This window comes from Sphaerodactylus townsendi, linkage group LG03 (genome assembly GCF_021028975.2).
Source record: "Sphaerodactylus townsendi isolate TG3544 linkage group LG03, MPM_Stown_v2.3, whole genome shotgun sequence".
Taxonomy (NCBI): domain Eukaryota; kingdom Metazoa; phylum Chordata; class Lepidosauria; order Squamata; family Sphaerodactylidae; genus Sphaerodactylus; species Sphaerodactylus townsendi.
The window spans coordinates 41,139,179-41,153,094 of record NC_059427.1 but is presented as its reverse complement, the minus strand read 5'-3'; the positions used below and the strand labels follow the sequence as shown (position 1 = coordinate 41,153,094).

Sequence of the window (13,916 nt, the reverse complement as noted above, 5' to 3'; positions counted from 1 at the left end):
AGTAGATATAACAACAAACCATGCTTTGTAATTACACAAACAAACCTCAGGGATCCTAAACCTCTTGATTCTCCTTCCCTTCCCTCACCTTTGTGCACAAGGTAATTAAAGACTTACAGTTCTGTAGCAAACCAGAGGTTTTTTTGATGGAGTTATAAGGTTAAGTTAAAGTACCATTGGACTGCTGTTTTATTGAAGTTGTAAACTTTTCTCTAAAATTAACCTGTATCAGTAACACTAAAAACAGGATAGAGTGTTTGATTTAGCAATGGTTTTTTCTACACAGAATATTTAAAACGTTCTGCAAATGTTTTTAAAAGAACCATTTTGGCTTTTTTTTTGTCAGAATAGCACAGAACGATAAAGTGTTGCAGTTCAAAACAGTTCTTATTTTCACTGCTCCATCCCACCTGCCATTTTCTGCCACTTGAGATCCTCCATGCCATTTGCCTATTGCTGTGGCTCATTCCGCACATGCAGAATAATGCACTTTCAAACTGCTTTCAGTGCTCTTTGAAGCTGTGCGGAATAGCAAAATCCACTTGCAAACAGTTGTGAAAGTGGTTTGAAAATGCATTATTTTGCGTGTGCGGAAGGGGCCTGTGTTTCCCAAGGAGGTTTCCTCAGCTTGCAGTGCAGCCAATGTGTAAAGTACATAAATAAAGTTAGTTTTGCCTTCTGATTCCGTGCACGTGGGTTTTTTTTAAAAAAAGGAAAAATGACACATGCGTGGACTTGAAAGGCAAAACTAACTTTTTTCACATACTTTACACATTGGCTGCACTGCAAGCTGAGGAAACCTTCGTGGAAAACACAGCAATAGGCAAACAGCATGAAGGATCTCAAGCAGCTGAAAATGGCAGGCGAGACAAAAACAAAAGTGAGAGCTTCTAAATCAGGCAGGAAAAGTAAAATGTTTCCTGCACTTTGTGCAGTGAACAGGGAATGTTTTGAAAATGCTTTTCCGGGGGGAAAAGTCGCTAGTTTAGTGTTTTTAAAATAAAACATTTTGAGGGAAAATAAAACATTTTCAAAATGTTTTCAGCAAAAAGCTATGCAGAATTTGTGCTCAAAACATTTTATTTGTGTTGTGCAAAATTGGCCACTTCAAGAGTAATCGGGGGTAGTGGTGGTGATGTTGGCCTGCGTGATGCTGTTCTTGTTTGGAAAGGAACCCCAACCAAGGTGCAAGTTCATCCGTAAATTTTCATAAAGCAATATTATTTTATTAAATCATTTTCCCCTTAAATATGCAGATTATTTAAAATCAAGAAGAAAAGCTGTTACTCAACAGACGTATCATAACTTGACTGAACTGCCAAACTGGGTGTTTTCTATTACTTACGAGCCTCTTCAGTCCTCCGTTTCTCTGATGGTCTGCTTGGTTCTCCAATTCCAATAAGGCTTGCAGCAACTACTCGGAATTCATACTCCACCCATGGGTTTAACCCAACCACCGTCGCTGTAAATGTATTACCATCTATGACATCTGGAACTAGGAAAGAAAAGAGTTAAATCAAGAATGTGAGAGTTTTTGTACCCAGTTAGTCACTGAATGATGAATAACCTAGGTTTGACTCTTCTGAATCCAATGTTTAAAATATTGTATAGCAAGATTAGCAAAACACAATGGAAGATGCAATCAATCCTGTAGCTGGACTGCGATTCTCTTGTTGGATCGCAGCTGCCTAATGCGCCTCACAGCCGCAGTTGTTAGCTTGGCTGTGGCTGTGAGGCATGTTAAAACAAAAGAATTGCATATAATGTGATTCTTGAAAAATCCGTGGTGGTGGTGGAATGCAGAGTGGACTCACTCTAGGAGTGGGATCCGTGTGAAGTTCCCCTACAACCCAGGTTTTATCCCACCGTTAACCCATGTTTATTGGCCCATGCAAAAAAAGGCCATGGTTTGCACACAGAAAGTCTCAGTTAAAACCTTGTTGCCTTGTGCTAAAAAGACCTCAGGCTGTTGTGGGTTTTCTGGGCTGTGTAGCCATGGTCTGATGGTTTTAGCTCCTAACGTTTCACTTGCTTCTATGGCTGGCATCTTCAGAGGCACATCACATGTCACATCTCACAGTGACATGCCTCTGAAGATGCCAGGCATAGAAGCAAGTGAAACGTTAGGAGCAAAAACTACCAGACCATGCTCACACAGCCTGGAAAACCCACAACAGCCAGTTGCCTGGTTGCAGCCTTTTGGACCAATTGAAGTTTCCTTGTTGTTTTCAAAGGCAGCCCCATGTAGAACACAATACAGCAATCTAACTTGGATGTGATCCCGGATCACTGGCTGCCTATAAACTGAATAAAATCAATACATTCATTTGTAAAACGTGTATACTACTTTTCCTTAATCTGTGGATCAAGCTCACCTACCAAATCCCATCTGAACCAAGTAAGTCTTCATCAGTGTTCAAAAGGTCAGCAAGGATGATACCAAAACAAATTGTTTTAGGAAGGATCTTCCAAAATTCTTGGGTAAGTACATATCTTCTGGTTATAGAGAGGACTTAGGCATTCGTTTTTTTAAAAAACCAAAGAGGTACAGACACATGTCTCTCATGAAAGTAATATATCATCAGTTGTTACATTTATAGAAAACTTGAATAAGTTACTTTTTGGGGAAAGTCAAGAAGTATATTTACCTGTATTAACTGCTTGCCATCCAACAGAAAAAGGTGTTCTTGCTTGAATAACATATGTTGTAATGGGACTATGGTTGTCTGCTCCTGGCCTCCAAGATACCTGAGCTGTTGTGTCAGTGATTTCGTCAATTGTCACAGCTTCCGGGGGACCTGGGGGACCTATTGTACCATGCACACAAAAATGTTTCAACTCCCATCAATGAGATATACCCAGAATATAACATTCTGTAGAAATATTCCACATATTTACTCAGCTCAAAGAAGAAGCTAATAACGCAACACATAAAAAGAAATGAACAGGCCATGCGAACAATGTGTTTTTGATTCTTTCTGAATCCATTTCCATTTAGCCTGTTAAACATCATCAGACGTTCTGTAAAGTTAAAGGTAAATTTTCCCCTTCAGTTGTTTCCGACCCTGGGGTACCACTGCAAGCAGTGATTTTATAGTTTTTGTGGGGTAGTTTGCCATTGCTTTCCCCGGCTATTCTTCTGTAAAGTTACCCTTCCCATTTTTAGTTTATTAAAAAATTCTAATTTCTCTCCTACCTGAAACTCACCTCCTTTAGACTGTGAGCTGCTTTTGGTTACATGCATTTTAGTCTTTAGGGTAATGCGTGGAAAAATTAACCCCAGATGTATATTTTTGTACTGCTGAAAAGATATTTATGTTAAAGGGATAGGCTGTCGTATGGCTGGTTTTCATGAGCATTCTAAAAAAAAGCAGGTAGAGGAACACTGAACGTGATGAATGTTCCTGATGTTTATTAAGCCTGGTGTTTTATTGTGAGCCAGTTGCTGCTCTCTTGTAGTTTTTGTTCTCTGTCTATGTTCAGAGACTTCGTGTCTCCAGGCTTCTCTCTCTCCATTAAACTCTGCTGCTGTCCTACGAGCATGTCTGAGGATTGCTGTGTTTGCTGCATCCAAGAGACATTTCACTGAGCATGGTTCTTGGACTGTGCGAGATGACAACCCAGTTAGAAGCCACTTTTGAATCAGAAGAATGTATGGTGTTTCTTTGATAAAAAATGACTTCAAGCATTTTTTCCCCACTGGTATGGCTGCCAAATTTAGCATTTAACTGTGCTTTGAAATATATAAATCTTTGAAGTAGATAAATGACTTTGCAAGATATAAACGTCATGGCAAACTATCAGTATCCAATTGAAACAGTGAAGGCAAGAAGGGTTCTCAGTGGGCGCTCCCTTGTTTTGGAACATGTTTCTTTCAGACAGTCACCAAATCCAACCATTGGGTACATTTCTTTATAAACATAATAAGTATTTGTTCAGGTAAACTTATGCTATCCAGGGATGAATATGTGGGGAGCATTATTTTAAATTTGATACAAACTGTGGGTTTTTATTCAAAGTCATCTGATTCCTTTCCCCCATGCAGTTCTAATTCAACATGGTTTTTGTCCCTGCAGCTTCTGAGATCTGCACCAAGCAAAAGGGAGCCCATTCTCTCCTTTCCAGGAATGAAGAAAAAAGGCACGTTTTTCTTTTCCCTGCTGTTAAAAAACCCCCTATCTGGATGGATGTATTGTTTTGTTTACAAAAAAAAAAAATAATTCTGATCCTTCCAGAATGGAAGAGGTCAGAAATTCAAATTCAAAGTAGTCAATCAACACATAATGTTATTTATTTTCAACCATGCTTTTAAAATAAGGCATAACACAGCTTAAAAATACAAAATATTGAACTTAAGAGCCAATTATTGACAGGGCTGTCACCCGGGTGGCACCTAGGTCCTAAGAGTCTTTGTAACAGCAAACTTCATTCACCTGTACAAAATTCTTCATGGTATTTCCAGGTGTCATTGCAATGATAGCAATTTTATATATAATATACTTGGTTGTTCAGTTTAAAAAACAGCATGCTTTGGCAAAGACATCCTGAAATATTGTGTCAGGAAGCAAGAGAGTAAAATAAAAGGTTGCAGCAACTGTTGCTGGACAAGTATAACCTTTTCTAGTTTAGTTCCAGTGGAGATTCAATGAGATTACTCTGAAATAAAGTTTTAAATTAAAAGTGCAGCAAGCTGTTACAGAAGTCTGAAGTGACTCATCCTTCCCGATGGTAGTTCTGTCTTCTTGGCCATTAGGTAGTTACACGTTTTTAGGTATATAAAATCTTACACCGTATTGCCTTTGAAACATTTGCTGTAAGATGACTGACCAGCTGTGAAAGCGAAGACTTTAAATGTTCTTGCTGGAGGGAAATAGCTCACACAGTGAAATGTTCTACATTCCATAATGTGGTGAGAAGTAAGGTTGTATCGGAGATGTAACATTTCAATTCATGCTTCAAAAATTACTTAATTAAGTCTGGGGTTGCTAAGCAGACCATGCCTTGTTTTATGGAATAATTTGAATCTAAATGCTTGAAGGTTAGAGGCAAAATATAGTAGAATAGACTGATGGCCATACTGCATTCAGAAGCCCATGGAATAATGCAGTGCTAAATATGCTTAACTGTAAGGAAATGACTGATTTCTAGTGGTGATAGGTGAACTCCCCTGGATTCACATGCAGCCTTTCTAACCAAAACGAGGGGATTTGGGACTGAACTACATTTTTAAATCTTGGGGGCCCAACTGTGCCTCATCACCTCCCTGTCCAAATCTCCTCATGCAGAGTCCCTTTCCTTGAGTACCTGGAGGCAGCATTGGGAAGAAATATGGGAATTCCTACTAGGTTTTACATGCTGGCTTGAACAACAATTCTAAAGGAGCAAAGGATCTGTTGTGGAGTGCGTATGTTTTGGCACAACCAATACTCCTGGATTCTCGGTCTTGGGTAGAGTTGCCACCATCTGATGGTTATAGAATATTGCCACAGAGACTGTTCAGAATCTTGAATCTGAGCTGCTAAAGTGTATAAGTATATGGCAAAGGAAGTCTCTTCTCTGACTTGGAGAGGGACCCCCTTGTCTCTAGCAAGGGAACTGCATCTCCCTCCTTCAACTTTCCTGTAGATGAAGAAGGATGTGAGCTGAGCAGTTGGCCTTTGAGGAAAGAAAACTAAGGAAATATCCCAGACAGGGTCCATATTTTTAAAAAATCTCAATCTGATGTCATAGTCATGTTAGGGTGACTGGAAAGGGGAAATAAAAGTCCCCAAAAGCAAAATAGAAGTGCAGTTTTTAACTAATTCCAACTAGGATTATCTCATCTTTGCACCCTCTTGTAAAGCAAGCCAAGTAATCCAAGGTTCATATTGGAACGCTGACAAAGGCTTCTTCCTTGCTCGTCCTCATTTTAGATGATCCGTGAGAAGAAGAAGGGTAGTCTTTGTATTGTCGAAGGCTTTCATGGCCGGATTCAACTGGTTGTGGTGGGTTTTCCGGGGTGTCGCCGTGGTCTGGTAGATCATGTTCCTAATGTTTCGCCTGCATCTGTGGCTGGCATTTTCAGAGCTGTATCACAGAGGGAAGACACAGTGTGTAATAGACTTTCCTCGGTGATACACCTCTGAAGATGCCAGCCACAGATGCAGGTGAAATGTTAGGAACAAGATCTACCAGACCACAGCCACACAGCCCGGAAAACCCACAACAACAAGGCCAGTCTTTGTTTTCAAGCAGAAATTGGGAGGCTTATTAAAATATACTCTCCCCAAAAATTCACACCAGTGAACTGCTATTCCAAGATCATGTAGTATATATACTCAGAAGTTCTGGGGTTGTGTGAAGAGCTTAGAGTAGGGGTGCAGAAGCAGTAGGTTGGCTGCACAGTTTCCTGGTCAGCGTTCAGCAGCATTGTCAGATGGTTTGAGTGTGTGGCTGGATTTTTTGTTGTCCTCCCCTGGAGCGATAGTTGGCAGGCTACTTGACAGACATCTATATATCAGAATCATCTATACACCGGTATCAGGATTAGGTTATTTGCTTAAGCTCATCAAAGGGAATTCGATCAGCTAAGATCTTTGCAACATTAGCCTACGTGACAGAGCAAAAGGAGATCAAGAATCCAGGGCTGCCAGTAGCATAAGATGTCTAAATGGTAGCAACGTAAGATGTCTAAATCGTAGCAACATCTCAGAGATCACAGGGACTTTGTTTCTTGTGTGCTGTCTGAGAGTACATGCGTAGCACTACTGTATGCTATTTCTGGAGCCAAACATAATCCTAGAAGCTCCCTTCAACCCCTGCTGCCAGGTAAGTTACGGTGAACAAGGGAAAGTTGCAGGGAAGATTCGTGACAGCTAAGTTAACTATAAACAAGGGCCAGACTTCAGAGTAGTTTAGAGTTGCCATGCTGCAGTTCACAACCCACAGGAGAAATTGGGGAAGTGGTGCCTGTTGTGCTGGCATTGTGCCAGCTCATTAACAGCACTTCTGGTAAAAAATGGAAGTGATGTCATTAGGTGCTCTAGAATTTACTTACATTCTATGACTTTACTATAGAATTTTTAAAAATTCCGGAGTATTCATTATTGACAGCCAGTGTGGCATGGTGGTTAAGGGTGGCAGACCGTCTTTGTTTCCCTGTACTTCCACATGAAGCCTGCTGGGTGACCCTGGGCAAGTCACAGTTCTTTCAAAACTCTCTCAGTCCCACCTACCTCACAAGGTTTCTGTTGCAGGGGAGAGGAAGGAGGATGACTGTAATCTACTTTGAGACTCCTTAGAGAAAAAGTGGGGTAAAAAAATCCTCTTTTTCTTCCTCCATATCTATGCTATGACATCAGCCCTTCAGTGCAATGCTGGTGTATGTCCCATTTCCACCCCCATTTCTTCTCGCTGGTGCTTGAGGAACTGGTGGCAAAGCACCAGGACATTATGAGGTCTCCCACTATAGCAGCCACTATAGCAGCAGAGTGTTGGCATCCCTAGCAGGGATTTGAACCCTGTTTATAATGAACCGGTGCAGGTTCTGCACAAGGAATTCATTTTCAAACTTGTGAATTTGAAAATTGATTTCTGTTAGCACATGCAGCAGCTACAGTTTAAAATGGAAAGACAGGGAAGATGGGGAGAAGACACCCAATGATATAAAGTGAAGGGGACAAGAAAACATTCTCATTGTCTTGGTCTTGCCACAGCTTCAGTGCTGAATGATATTCAGGCCACAGGTCAGAGTTCAGAGAAAGGATGCCTGTCATCAAGCATTCAGTGCTTGTTCCGTTGGTATTTTAGAAATGCATGGATCAGCTTTGAGGCGTGAATAGTCAGACTGATGGCTCGGAAGCAATTTGGCTTTAAAGCAGTTGCATCTGGTTTATGGATATTAATGATCAAGGCAAGCCAGGAGCTATGCCCTCTCAAAAGGAAAATAAAAATAAAATAAATGCAAGGTGTAGGAGGCAGAGGGAGCTCACATTTTAATGTTGGATCTCTTTTTGTATGTAATGATTTAGGTTTGCAGAAACACGTTTGCTCCTTAACTCTGAGGCTTTGTTTCTAGGTAATATTGGTGGTATTACAGAGTCTGATTGCCCGTAAGGGTATTATTGTATGTGACAAAATATTGTTCAAAGACCAAAACACTTCTGCAGTGGATCCAAGAATACAGAAATTGGGCATCTCTGCCTGATGGACTTGAGGCAGGGACACATTCTAATGCAACATTTAAAATGCACATTCACTTTAAAAAAACTATATTTAGCAACTGATTATTATATTATCTGTCTTTAATACTTTGACTTTAACAACATGGGCTTCCTTCTAAAACTGTAATTCTAGTTAACCCTTCTGATGATCAATAATGTCAGAACCCTGGTTGGTTCACATTTGTGAAAGTCTGGTTTAGAAATGATGAGTTTTAGTTCTAGGCTCTTAATGTTCAATTTTCCCCTCCCCCAATTAGTTCGTACTACTTTGCATACACCATGATTATAAGAAATGACAGTATATATGCTGGTAGAGTAGCCGCTATGTTAGATTTGTAGAGATTAGCACCATTTTCACACCCATCCCCATCTTCCACTTTTTTGCATATTTTTCATGTTGTCCTCAGCTATTGTTCCTGTTGCATGCTACTGTTTAATCTGAGGTTTCACTGCCCAGAAAGAATCACATAGCGAATGTGATGCCATAGTGCTATTTGGCCACAATGATAGTGAGGGTGAGGGGTCTGAAGAAATGTCCTATGAGGAAAGGTTGAATGAGCTGGGTATGTTTAGCCTGTAACGGTGATATGATAATCTTTTTAAGTTCTTAGAATGGCTGTCATATACAGGATGGTACAGAGTAATTTTCTGTTGCCCCAGAAGGTCATATCTGAACCAACCAGTTGAAATTAAATAAAAAGAGTTTTTGGCGAAATATGTAGAAGAATTTCCTAGCTAGAGTGGTTCCTCCATGGAACAGGCTTCCTCAGGAAGTGGCAGGCTCGCCTTCTTTGGATGTCATTAAGAGGCTAGCCATCTGACAGCAATGTTGATTCTGTGATTTTAAGCACATCATGAGAAGGGGAGCAGGAAAGGTTGTGTCAGTGCTTGGCTCTTGGGGCCCTTTCTTACATGCCCAGGGTAGTACTGATCACCACTTTGGGGTCAGGAAGCAATTTTCCACCAGGCCAGATTGGCCAGGGATCCTAGAAGGTTTTTTGCCATCTTCTGGGCATGGAGCAGAGGTCCCTGGTGGTGCATCTGTATGTGTGTTGGGGGGGAAGGGGAGTAGTTATGGATTTTCTGTTTTGTGCATGGGGTGGACAAATGACCCTAGAGGCCTTTTCAACTCTATGTTTCTGTGAATTCTATGTGACTCCCCATTGATTTTACTTACAATGGGGGATGGAGGACAACCCATTATTGAGACAATCAGGTTAATGCTTATTAGGTTGGGCTGACAGTTTCGCTGCTAATACGTCCCTCTTAATCATCCCTGGTAGCATGTGATCATCATGATCTCCCTTGGGTGTCTTTTAAGGGTTTTATCGCAATCTGTTTATCTTATTGCTTTTATTGCTGTAAGTTTTAACTGCTGCGGCTGAATGTTTACATTGTTTTATTGCACTGTTTTATCGGTTTTATCTGATTTATGTTGTTTGCCACCCTGAGCCCTATTGGGAAGGGTGGGATATACATTTATAAACAAACAAACAAACAAACAAATAAATGTCTAGTGGAAGAATGTGGAAGTAATCTCTCTCTAAAAGTACTTTATGGCAAACAGATGATATGTACCCACAGACTACAACTCTCCATGTTGCATTACTTTTTAAAATGGAACAGATTCTCAGGCCCCTTCTGCACAGGCAGAATAATGCACTTTCAATCCACTTTCTATGCATTTTGCAGCTGGATTTTTACTGTGTGGAATAGAAAAATCCACTTGCAAACAATTGTGAAAGTGGATTGAGGGTGCATTATTCTGAACGTGTGGAAAGGGCCTCAGATGTGCTCCTGAATACACATGGAAGGTGTAAAGACTACATTTGACTTGATGGAAATGCCTGGTTGCATCAACAAACGGGAAGCATTTCCTTTTCTCCTCTGCACTGTTATTTTTGGTAAAAGGGGTGGACCATATACTTCAAAGCAAAGTGACTCACTTACAACTTCCAGACTGAATGGAGATTTTGTACCTTACAATACAAGGAAATGACTATTGGGGAGAGGGTATGTCATTACTCCTTACGACCCTGCAATTATAATCCAGAAAAGTGGTTGCGTTATTGTGAGGTATCACAAAGTCATGGCTACGAGTGAACTAATTTATATGTATTTGTGTTGTTCTGTAGGCGATGACTTGCTGGATCAAATGCAAAAGCACTTATGAGGCACTATGTTAATTAGTGTTTAAGATTCCCTTTATATTTTGATTTCTGGCAGTGAATTAGGATGGTGTATTGAAGCTGGAAAACCTACAGCATACGCAATTGTGACACTGGTGGGGGAATCTCGGCCACTCTGATGAATGAGTTTTTCAGCTCAAGTCAAGCTCTAACAGATAGTGTTTGACTGTGCCTTTCCATCACTAGCTGTCAACAACAGATAAGAAAGCTTGAATGCTGTTGTTTCCTAACCAGCAGATGGTGCAATGGACTAGGAAAACACCTTTTGGGAGGGGGAAAAAAGGGGAAATTCAAAATGCAGCAGTAGAGTCATTAACCGTACTTGCCAGCTCCTTCCAATATATTTTCCTCTAACAGACTCCTAGTAGAATTTAAGATCATTCCCTGCAAAATGATGCATATACTTTCAGTTAAGAACTTCAACTATTACAGACTTTAAATATTTAGCAGTCTAATTTATTGGTATTTAAACTGTTCATTGGTCCTCGTCCTCATTAAATGGAGTATACATTTAGTGCAGCAACAATATATCTTACTCCCATGAGGAAACAGCTGATAAACCACGGCTGTCTTTTAAAACGGACAATGATCATGTTCCTCATTTTCTTTTTTTCTCTCCCCTCCGGCTCCAGCACGATACCTACTTCTTGGTGTTTTAACAGGTTAGTGAGACTAAAGCATTATGACAAAAACATAATGCATTAGAACAGAGCGCTGTGGCTAACTGCAGTAATTTCAATATGCATATGAGAATAAACTGGGAATACTGAAAGCGCAGAGTGGTATAGTGGTTATAGAATCCGACTAGGATCTGGGAGATTTCACTTTGAATTCTGCCATGAAAGCTTGCTGGGTGACCTTGGGCCAGACACATACTCTCAGACTAACCTACCTCACAATGTTGTTGTGTGGATAAAACAGAGAAGTGAACAATGTTTTGGGCTACTCTGGGTCTCCACTGGGGAGAAAGGGTGAGTGTAAACAAAGAACACAAGTGATTAAAATACGGTAGAACCGTCTTCTGGCAAAACTGTCCTTGCTTGAAAGCCATGATGGTTGAAAATGGTCTGTTGCGATAGTATTTACTATATACCAGCCCTTCTTTCTGGGAGCTTGGAGAAGCATACCTGGAGCTTCAAGACAATTTCCCACTTAAAGTATATTAGCATCAGAGACAGAATTACATTAGGCACCTTTTTGAGCCCAGTACATTCCAATTTAATCATATAGGAAGAATGCAGACCACAATAAACATGGTTAAGTGTCTTGCCTAGATGGCCATTAGGCTTTTTATTATTAATGCTACAAATAAGTTAAAATAAACAAACACTTATACTTCATAAGCCTATATTGAACTGCAGACAATCACAGGAATTTTAGTATTAAGGAATACTGAGATTTTACCTTATCCTCTGCTATCACAACTACAATTTTCAGCTTTTCCCAGAAAGAGCAAAACACTGTTAAATCAGCTGGTTGTGGTGGGTTTTCCGGGCTGTGTGGCCGTGGTCTGATGGATCTTGTTCCTGACTGTTAAATCAGTTTGTCTAAATTCGAACTCATACTTCATACAAGCCCAAATGACTGTGCACCAATGCACTATATGAGAAAGAAATACTCTCTATTATATATCTGTTGCTCTTTGCACAGAACTAACTTTTTCTCACGGCCCCAAGTCAGTGTCACCAAAGCTATCTTTGAAGGGAACAAAACTTTAGACAACAGATTTTCTTCTTCAATTCTGTACCAATATTGACGCGGGAAAATTATAAATGTCGGCTGGTTCCATTTATAGCTTTTGAGGACCCTTTCTGATCACCCTTGCCACTGACAAATAACTGGATAGGATTTGAGTATGCTTGGTTGATCCAGGCGCAACAAATAGATGTCTGTCCTAAAATAATGGTTTAGTTGAAGTTGCTAATATATAGGACAAAGGCCACTGATTTGGGGCAATAGCATTTCACATCGGCCATTACTTGCATTTATCAAATAACGCTTAAACTGGGGATGAACAAATGGCATTTGCCTCTTCTTTCTCAGAGGAAATCCAGGAAGTAGCAGGCATCTTTCCAAATTCCTGGTTCCAGGTCTTATTTTTACTGCTAAGCCCATCAAATGATGCACCAGGTACCTCCCCAAGTGGCTGTTACAGCTCAAAGCTACAGTTTTCACTGAGGGACCTACCAGGACAACAGAGATAGCAGCAGACTTCTCTTCAGGTGCCTGAATCAGCCTAGGTTAAAGGTGGATAGTTCAGATTCTTGCTACCAGCTAGGGAGGTATCAGAGAGAGGCATTGATTCCAGGCCCTTGTGGTAGCAGAGGAAGAACCACAAGGATATGAAAGATTGAGTGAGGAGGTGATGGAGATACAAGGAAACAGAAAGTGTTGGACATTGGTGACTCTCTACTGAGAGGACATCATGTGTCCAGGCCTGACCCCCTAGCCTGGGAGGTTTGTTGCTTGCCAGGGTCAAATATTAAAGATATTACCAACTAGACACCAAGACTGATCCAACCTACAGGTCATTTACCCATTTGTGAGGGTCCATATGGGAACAAATGGTATGGCCGTGAACACCACTGCATCCATTAAGATTGACTATGAAGTTTTTGGGAAGCAGCTGAAGGTATGGGGGTGCGGGTGGTATTCCCTTTGATCCTTCCCATCAAGCGTGGTGTAGCGGTTAAGAGCAGATAGGTTTAATCTGGAGGTTTAGGTTTGATTCCCCACTCTTCCACCTGAACAGACTCTTATCTGGTGAACTGGGTTTGTTTCCCTGCTCTTTAACACAAAGTCTGTGGGGTGGCCTTAGGCTACTCAGAGTTCTTTGGAACTCTCTAAGCCCCACCTACCTCACAATGTGTCTCTTGTGGGGAGAGGAAGGCAAAAGGAGTCTGTAAGCCCCCTTTGAATCTCCTTACAGAAAAGAAAGGGGGATATAAATCCAAACTCCTCCTCCTCCCCCCCCCTCCTAATTCTTCTTTTTCTTCTTCAGAGAAAGAGGAATGTGACAAGAACAGAAGATAATGGAAGTGAAGGTAAATTACAGGCATTTTTTAAACTGGTACATTAATTCAGCAGTGGGATCAACTGCTTCAGGAGGTGGTGCATTCCCCCTCAATGGCAGTTTTCAAGTAGGGGCTGGATGAACACTTGTCAAGGATCCTTTTGGCTGATCCTGCATTGTGCAAAGAGTCAAACAGTGTGGCCTCTCATGGCTTTCTGACTCTAGGACAGGAAGCAGCCAACTGAGAAAGCCTGCCCCAGTGAAAATGTTTACTGAATTGCAATAGTTATTTATCCTGACTTCTGATTGCTGGGAGCCAGTATTTGACTGAAAAACAAGATAAAAACAAATGCAAAAGAAGGCGATCATATTTCAAGTAAGTTTCTGTCGCCTGGCTCTTCCACAACCCCTGACTGAGAACATAAAAGGGAAAACTCTGTATAAGTACGGAGTCTGCAAGCACATTTCCCACTCCAGGAGGGAAAACAGTCACGCTGCGCGCACGCAAAGTCC

The 13,916-nt window shown here is 40.9% G+C and overlaps 1 protein-coding gene across 6 annotated transcripts in view; it reads right to left on the bottom strand.

The window, feature by feature from the left end:
• Positions 1 to 13,916, bottom strand: part of LOC125428294 (contactin-4) — a 679,975-nt gene that overhangs the window by 13,901 nt on the left and 652,158 nt on the right. For all 6 annotated transcript variants that reach the window (XM_048488126.1, XM_048488125.1, XM_048488131.1 and 3 more), the window contains 2 exons: positions 2,649 to 2,807; positions 1,346 to 1,495 (listed from right to left, as the gene is read on the bottom strand). In XM_048488126.1, coding sequence (XP_048344083.1) covers positions 1,346 to 1,495; positions 2,649 to 2,807 — 309 coding nt within the window. The remainder of the gene's footprint in view (positions 1 to 1,345; positions 1,496 to 2,648; positions 2,808 to 13,916) is intronic.